The 9,354-nt window shown below is 40.1% G+C and overlaps 1 protein-coding gene across 2 annotated transcripts in view; it reads left to right on the forward strand.

The window, feature by feature from the left end:
* The window catches only part of NPSR1 (neuropeptide S receptor 1), a 56,931-nt gene that overhangs the window by 10,576 nt on the left and 37,001 nt on the right, over positions 1–9,354 (forward strand). For both annotated transcript variants that reach the window (XM_057367685.1, XM_057367686.1), the window contains exon 2: positions 1,472–1,604. In XM_057367685.1, the coding sequence (XP_057223668.1) occupies positions 1,472–1,604 (133 nt within the window). The remainder of the gene's footprint in view (positions 1–1,471; positions 1,605–9,354) is intronic.

Below are 9,354 nucleotides of genomic sequence, written 5' to 3' on the forward strand. Positions count from 1 at the left end.
CTAGACAGTGCTATGACAGTTTAGAAAAGTCGTGTCTCTTTGGAGTATTTAAGTTAGGTGAGATGACATGAATGATAGATTATGCTGGTGAAAATCATTCTGGGAGAAGTGAAATCCTCTCAACACAGCCTTCATTGTTTGCTTAAGCTAATCTCTGGGCTCAGGCACAGAGTGCAACCTCAAAATGCTCATCATCAGTCCTTGCTTTCCCTGCACGACTGCATAATTCACAAAGCAATGTGGCTCCTTACCTGGAGCAGAGCTGAGGCTGATTCCCATGAGAAACTGCCCAGGGGGACAGTGGCAGGGATGAGGAGGGACAGTGACTGCTGGCCAGGAGGTGACAAAGTGCTGAGGAGGCACTAAGGCTAATTACAAGGCAAGAAGCTCCGTGCCCCCACTTCATTCCTTTCCCTCCCCACACTCACAGTGAGCTATTTTGTTTGCAAGCAGAGAGAACTCTGCTTTCTGCTCCCTCACAGTGGCTTCCAAAAGCTTTTAATGAGCGTTCTCCCTGGCTTCTGCTCTGCCATCAGCCCAGTCAGGGAAGTCTCAATGACAGCATCCCTCCCCCAGCCTGCTCAGGACAGGTCCAGGGGTCACATCTGTAGGGCCAGCACCTGGCAGCCCTCAGCTGCAGCCCTTACCTGTCCTCTCAATTTTCCTCTAAGTCCCACATGATGGCTTTGCTGTTTGGAACTGGAAGATCTCAAATGACTGCATTGACATRACCTAAAACTCCTCCCCTTTGCTGGGATGTTCAGATGGGGTGTGCRCTCACCAAACAAGCAAACGTGGACACATAGCCTGTTGTTCTTGCTCTGAGAGCACAAATAGCTTTATTTCTTGCTTTGTTGACTTTGTACACRCACCACTAGGGGACGTTTTGTCATCACGTATCAGTCGCTACACAAGTACGCTTTTCCTTAGTGGMTCATGCTCCCTTTTCAAGTCTTGGTGCACATCTAGACCATGGAGTGGATGTCTGAATTTCACAGGGCTTGTGGATGACCCAGGCTCACTGAAGTTGGGAAAGAGAGAAGTATTTATTTCCCCCCCTTTCTCCAAAGGAGACCATCTATCAACATTCCTTATGAAGCGAGGCAGCTGGTTATTTCACAGCTTGCTAGAGCAGCACAAGAAAGCCGAGAGCTGACTCTCGTTTTAGCATTAAGTGCCGAATACAGACACTGCTGGTGGTTTTGTGAAGAGAGAAGTAATATACAGCCACTGCAAACCAAATTGGAATGAATATCACTAGCAGTGATGTGTGTTAAGTATTTTCTGAAAAAAAAACAAACCAAAAACGAGAATGTCTTTTAGACTAAATAGTTGAAATCAACAGGCAAAACTCAAATTTCACTCCTATTTTCCATTCTCATCTCATTTGTCTGAGGATAAGGGGCTGTCTTAACCCAAGTCACCACCTACCCACCCATTGATATGCTTTTTTCGCTTCTCTCCAATGCAGACAGAGCAGCTGGTGACTCTTTGGATTCTCTTCATTGTCACAATTGCTGGAAATGGCACCGTGCTCTTCTCTACCTGGAGGAGGAAGCGGAAATCTCGAATGACCTACTTTGTTACTCAGCTGGCAATCACAGGTAGGGAGGGGAGGAGAAAAGGCRCCTGTATGGAGGGGAAAAGGCACCTGATCTGCACAGGAATTACTACCAAAATGACAAATAAGAAAATGCGAGTTGAGTGGTAAAGAATTCAATTGCCACCTAATGTCCAGTTGCAGTTTGCCATAAGGCAAATGGATGGCTGCTTATCTCAGGGCTCAGTCTGATCTAAAACATGTTGCTCGATGTAGAAGTGTCTGTGTCAGAATGCAGCAGCTGCAACTCACTGATGTCACTAAATCTTACCTTCCAGCCTGAGCTTGCATCCATATTTCCCAGCAGCGATGTCTCCAGCTGTTGTCATGGAACTGCTCAAATTAAACTAGTTTAAGATGAATCTCTTGTGTTTTCCTACTGAAACTACTTCATCAATTATGCTCTTGSAGTGAAGAGTGAATATAACTTCATGTTGTCCATTTAAACGAAGTACGGGAAATATAACAATGTAAAGGTGGAGAGGAATGCATTTAGATTTTTTTTTTTTAAATAGAAGAAAGGATCCTGATCCAAGGACTCAGTTTTTAAMCAGAATGTAAAATGTACAGAAGCCTGGTTTGTAAAATGTTGATCTCAGCAAGAAGGAAAGGAAATGAACATAAGCAGCACATTGTTTCCCTGTGGTCTTGAATGGACTACATTTGTGGGGGTTTAAGCTTCCCAAGGGAAAATATGTGCTGTTTCTATAAYAGTGTCCTGCTACTAATCCCTGCTTACAAGACATCTGTGTGGTACTGTTTGTGTATTTAGGATATATTTATATGCTTTTTGTTGCCTTTTTTTTTTCTTTTTCCTAAACTGTGTTAGGAATTACAGCAATTTTTCACTAAAGATCCATTTAATACATAATTTCCCAGCAGTACTGCATCCCCCCTTTCATATCTGTTGTACCTTTGTTTAGACTGGAAAAACACTGCCCAATTTTCAACATAAATTGAACAACAAAAAGGACTACACTGCCCAATTTTCAACATAAATTTTTGTAAATAAATGAACTCCTGCTCATACTCTCAACCACATCTGCCCAGGAGCATGTCCAGTATGAAGAACTATTCTCAGCTGAAACAGATAGACCAGGGTGTGATGCAAAGAGGCAGGCCTGTGATGTTACAGACCTACAGGTGATGTAAGAATTCCTGCAAGGTGAGGAGGTGAAGTTTTGCAGTGACTCTTCTGARGTGTTGACAGCTGGTTTTCCTATTTGCCTGAGTCATCTGTGATAAATGGCTTTACTTCTTATCTCAGTCATGACCTTTATGTCACTTCCTTTGTGTGCCAGTGGTATTTTCCATCAGGTAAGGCAGGTCAATACAGCTTCACCTCACAGCTTGGAAGCATCAGTCACAGATGGAGCAKTACAGTGTTCACAGGAGTTTCAAAACAGTTTCTGCTCAAAGAGTTCCCAGCCCCAGATAGAWGGAATGTGCTCAGGCAACCAGACAGCAGAACAGGCAAAGGGCAGAAGAGCAGAGGAAGCCCCAGATGGACACCATCCATTTTTTACTTACTGTCAGCTGTTCTGGGAGGAGGTTACTGCTGTTGCTGTGCTGGATAAGAGTCTGARTGGAAATGTTGCCTTTTTGGACCCATAGAAAGAGGGCATTTTATGTTAGGTTGAAGGAGCATGGAGAGCYGTTCATTAGGGGTTTAAATACTACATGAAGGGAGAGGAAGGCATTGCAAATGTAGTTTTGAGGGAGCTGAAATAATCAGTGGCAAACATAACAAGGCAAATACACCATTAGATGTGGACAGCAAATAGTGTTATACACATGATGTTATAATTTCACTGAGGTCCATGTGTTCCACTTGCTGATTCTTCTGGCTTTCCCTTCCCAAGAATTATCCCTGACTTTTCAAACTGCCTGAGTTCAACAGTCTGTTCCATTTCATATTACAAAAATTCACATAGAAAACTCTCTTGACATTCACATCTGCAATGTCAAAAGAAGTAACTCTGGCTTGAACAGCAAGGCTCCTTTCAAGCCATGTTAACTTCTTTTTTGTGATGCAGGAGTCAGAACTCTAATTTATCTTCCTGCACCGAGACTGCTTGTCAGTATTTTGGCACAAGGTAATGACTTAATTCCTGAAATGGAGCCATTTCACTTTCTTATCTTTAAAAATATTATTAAGAACAAAGCAAGCTGGCAACAGCCATCATTCTTTCACAACAAGTTATGAGGTAGATGCAGAACATTATGAAAACACTGACTTGTCACATTGCTTTGACATGCCAGGCATATTTAAATCCTACTAACTAAAGCCTAATCTCCTGGCAAACAGTTTCTGCTTAGTCAATATTACAACTTCCATCTATTTTGAGGTTCTTAAAATATTTATTATTTCTGCCCCAGTAGCAGAAAGAAGAATAATGGATATAGCTTTATCAATGCAGGCATTTCAAAGCCATTTAAAAACTTTTTTGTCTATTGATCTGTGGCTTGTAAGTTGAGCAGTGCCCTCAGTTCTCACATTTTTCCCACCAGTGCAGTAGCAAAACAAAATTAAAATACAGCCTCGTGTTAGAATAAACAAGGTATTCAAAGCAAAATTGTGCATAATACATGAATAGCAAGTGAGCACTGTTGCTCTTCTTGACCRGTTGCCAAGCCAGATGCAGATGAGAAATAACTGATTGAGGCTTCTTTCAATGCTGACAGAATTCAGTGGTTCAGCCCACTCAGCTGATCTAGAGAAGACTCTTACTGACCCCTMACTTCATCATAATTCAACGTGATGCTCAAGGTTGCAGTAATCTGTAGGGATGTGAGTAATCCCTTCAACTTTAGAATGCTTAAGGATGTTGCTGAAGCCTGGATTCACAATATTTAGCATTAACTATACAATGCTTGTGTCAGTACCATATTCAAGTCCATGTCTAACTCTCAGTTCATGCATAAATCTCTTTGAAATTATCTGGGAATTAAGCACTTGGAAATCAGCTAAGAGTTAACAGCTGAGCTGAACAATAGTACTAATTACTCAGCATCAGCTAATTTAACTAAGAGGAATATTGCCATATTTGCCTTGTGTTCAATTTGCCTTTGGGCGTATTTCTCTTCTGTAAAAATGTTTCTCTCAGAAACAAGTTTGTCTGTGCAGACTGAAACTAAAGCTAGGTTTCCTACAGATTTCTGTCTCCAAGGTAATTTAGTTTCTCAGAAAGAGCAAGCTCTGAAGATTACCCTGTGAGAAGGGTATTTCTAAACACTTTTCCCCAAATAGATTTCTTCTGAGTTTCACACAGGTTATGCTCATGGCACAGCTATCTCTCCAGGCAGGAAATCTCTCACATCTTCCCCCACCTGATGCCATTTCACATAACTTCAGAGTCTTAGTGTCTTTAAGATGTTTGCTTCCAGCTGAAGTCACCAAGTGGTTCAAGATCAAAGAGTGGGATGAGTTCACAGGCACTGTATAAGCCCTGGGAATATTGACAGGAAATGTTGTTTTCAGAAAAGATGGTTTGTCCACACATTTGTATCCGTATAGATCAGTTTGCCCAGCTCTACCAAATGAAGGCCTTCTTAAGTTCACTCTCAAAATGCAAAAGCAGTGGACATGAGCATATCAAACTTCATTATTTGAGTAGTAGTGGATAAGGAATGTTGTTTATGGGATAAAGAGTTAATTSAGTAAGAACTGTTAATATCTGACCAATTCTAAAACTAATCAAGCAATTCTTTAAAAAATCTGCTGAAAAATTTTGCTTCTCATTATTCTCCATTCAGCTTCAACTAAACTGCTACTGATGGAGGAACACATTTAAGTTCCTTTTAATGACCCAAACTAGGTAGTTTATTTAGATCTTTCTCTCCAACATTATCATCTGGAATGCTGGAACTTGAAATGTCATTACCTTTAGCTCAGTGTGTTTCTCTTTCTATTCCACCATTTAGYAGAGATCAGCACTTTAGGAACAGTGTTATATTTGGACCATTGTTAGTGGTAGAAATACATGTAGGCACTTTACTGCATGCCAAATTTTAAACCATAGTCTGCCAGTCTTGTTTGGAAATATGTGCTTACATAGGTATTGCTGTGGCTGTAATGAAGAGAGAAAAATAGAACATCACCTAACTTCTGTGGTAGCTTGCATATAAAAGAAGAAAACAAAAGATGTTYTGTAAACATATGTAGCTACAGTCTATATTATGGTATAAACACCAAATCCTARGAGATGATTTGAGAATAACATTAAAAAGACAAGGAGGTAATTTAAAAAGAGATACAAAGATATTTGTATCATTGCCACCTTCTTCAGTCGCTCCCAGAATGCTGTAGACCTTGGTCCTTATCAGCTKCACTGATTTTGTTCCGTGTTTGGTAAAAAGCCACTACACAGAGAATGCTATGAGAGGACAATGCAAGCACAGAGGTGGAAATGGACCCTGCTAAAACAAAATGTTTCTTTCTGTGCCACTCCTGCCCAGCAACARCATATCTGTGAGACTGAAACCAACTGGGCTGCATCACTGATTTCTAGGATGACTTTGCATAAGGCAGACTGGAGGCAGAGACTACCAACTCATTTTCTGTTAAATACACTAAATGAGTTCATTTACCTGTGCAGCTAAACAACAGTTAAACATGAACAAAGGCATTAGATTTTGTCCTTCCTTTCTTCTTCTTTCTTTCCCTCTACATCAAAACCACTAGGGCCATGACTTCAYTAATGGACTGTGCCTGTGCTTCAGTAGTTTTCTTCCTTGTCTTTGTGACTTGAAGGAATGAAGATGACTTGTTGCTCCATGATCTGTAGAAAAATTTAATATAATAACACCATTACCAAAATTAACATGTAGAACATTATTAACAGATAATTGTCTCTGTTCCTGCTTTTCATCTGGAAAATGGTACTTGGAATATTTCTGCACTTCAGAGAAATCATACATATGAATTCATCAGTTTTACAAGCACCTTAGACATCACAGTGATTATGAGCATTGGAAGTTAATTGCACAGAGCCAATTAGCAGCTAAATCAGGAAGTCACCTTAATGGAGGTGGACTGTTGGCAGCCAAAAAGTCTACCATAGAGTTCCCAGTTATACTGGAAAACTTGCTTATCTTGCCAGCTGGGTCTTGGCTGGAACCTGCCAATATGATTTACATKATTGCCCTCCTAAGGCACAGAAACCTAATGCAAAAAACTGAACTAATTCCCATAAATTTCTCTTCCTCCTCTTTCCACACTAATTGTCCTCTAATTTGTGAGAAAAATATGAAGGCTGAGGAAAGGTGAGAGGTTTCATCATCTTACCTGCAGAAAAAAAGACTTGGAGGGTGTTACAATTATACTGCAGAATTCATTGATAAAATTGAAAGGACATCTGCATTCCTTATATTCATGACATGCTAAAACCTCCTGGAAGTGTAATTAATGTAAGGAACTTGTCTCTGCTAATGGATCATCAGTGTTCAGCACTGCATGCTGCGGTCTCTGCTGAAAAGGTTTTGTTGAGATTGGGAACAAAGAGTGCAATTTGTTAATATTCCCTCAGGCACAGACACTGAAATTTTCCAGAGTACCCAGTGGCATCCAGATTCCCCACTTTTGCAAGCAGCTTGATTCCCAAATACCTAGCTGAAAGTCTAAGAACTCTGCAAATCACCTGATTGTACACATGGCTTGATAAACAGGGAAAGAAATAGATTATATCCACCTTTCCTCCACAGGCTGCAGAAACTACAGCACTTAGTACAACTTTCATTTTGCTTTCACAGAATAAATGTGATTCAATTTACCAAGAGCAAAAATGGTCTCTGGGAGTAAAACCAGCAATATTAGTATTACCTATTCACTGCATCCCATGAAACGATGTGAATAAAAAAAAAAATGTTACATGGCAGCATTAGTTGCCTGGAAAAGAAGCAATCATTTTTCCATCCTGGTTCTGCCAAGAAGACTAATTCAGTAACAGGAAAGCAACATGGGACTTACTTTAAGTTAGGTGTGTATTAGTGTGCCCCCACAAACTGAGAAATAATGCAGGATRAGATAAATGTGGTCACTGCCTGCAATACCCTGTGGCAGCACAAGGAGAAACAGATTTGCTATCCACTGGTGATTTAATAATGTCTAGGAGAAACTCAAATTCTCCTTTGAACTCTAACTCAGATTTGAAGATGACTCATAGTTCCCTAGTTTGTAATAAGCAACTTGGACACTGGTGCTGTACAATTCCAGCTTGATATTATGAATCATCTTTTACTATACTCTAGGATTTCTTATATAAACAGCCATGAATATTTCTGCATGTCTGTATGTATTCATTTATCTCTGCATAAATGGTTAGTCAAAACATACTTTCTGTTTTCCAGAGGAAAATATCCAATACACACAACCCTCTTAAAATGTATTTTCTCCCAAGCCAGTCCTGAAGCAGATGGAGTAAAAAGTGAAATATCCTCAGAAGCTGGGAGAGGAAACCAGAAGTGAACTTCAGCATCAAAACTGAGAGACAGAAAGAAGKTTTATGTGAAGGAGAGATAGTCTCTTTAGGGGTGTCAGGATCTCTATTTCACAGTGTTTGGTCACACAGCCAAAGGAAAATGCTCACAGAAAACAGAGTAGATTTCATGTTTCAGAGGTGAAATCATGAAGCAAGAGGTCTGACATAGAAAACTTTGCAACCTGAAAATACTTTGCTCTGATCCAGTCTAGTAGTGTAGGAACACTGAATTTGGGACTAGTGCACAGACAATCCATGGAGTTAAACTACTTCCCGTGAGGTCTAAAGCTAAAGAAACTTCTTTTGGTGCAAAATTTATCTCCTTGAAAAGGTAATGATATGATATTAGAAGACGGAGACTGTAAGAAGAAAGGTAGCCTAGGAGATTTGGCAATAACCCTGGGGTCTAAGGCAGTTGGATCACCTTTGCCTTTATTGTGTGTGCCCAAAAGGATTGGAAAGGTCATGGAAGTATGAGGGGAAAGACAAAGAAATGGCAGTGGATCAAATCTGATGCAGTAACCAGAGAGTTTTAGGCCAGAATGAGGTACCCCCAAAAACTGGCTATTGTAGAGGTGGGACATTTGGAGAACACAGAAATGAGCTGTAGGTTTGCTGACAACAACTTCTGCTTTAGAATCCATTTCCAGACCAAATCCTAAGTGTTTTTAACCAGCCCAGATGGAAGCTTGTTACACTATGTTTTTCTTAATGCTCATGTAGTTTTAGATGCTTTCTCAAGGGCTCACAGAACAGGGTATTTGTGTTTGCTAAGACTCTATACATTCTAGCTCACTGGAGTAGGAAACAGCAACACTAGCATAAAAAAAAAAATTAAAAAAAAAAAGAAGCTAATGTGCTGTAACTATCAGAGTAGAATGCACTTCCCTCCCATTAATGGCAGTATAAAGGTACTGAGCTCTCCCAATTTGCTACTGGAAGGAAGAATGATCATCCCCTTAAAAACTCTGTAATGGCTTTTTTTAATATAGCCTACTTTCATGTTACAATTACAGGAACAAGATGTCCATGATTCATGATTTGTAATTAATGCAATCACAATGCACTAGGAAGACATCCTTGAACCAGTGGTTTTCACTCTGTTTTCTGTGAATAGTRGTCTTCAGATCCCTTTCAGGTAGCAAAAATTACTCTGCAGCACAGAGTATAGAGCAGAGGTTGACGCAGGCAAAGAGAGCTCATGACAAAAATCTCTTCTCACAGTACAGTACATACAATCTGTACTAAATTGTTCTGGAAGGGAACAGTTTGCAT

This window comes from Malurus melanocephalus, unplaced genomic scaffold, assembly GCF_030028575.1.
Source record: "Malurus melanocephalus ecotype Western Australia unplaced genomic scaffold, MMel_1.1 scaffold_83, whole genome shotgun sequence".
NCBI lineage: Eukaryota > Metazoa > Chordata > Aves > Passeriformes > Maluridae > Malurus > Malurus melanocephalus.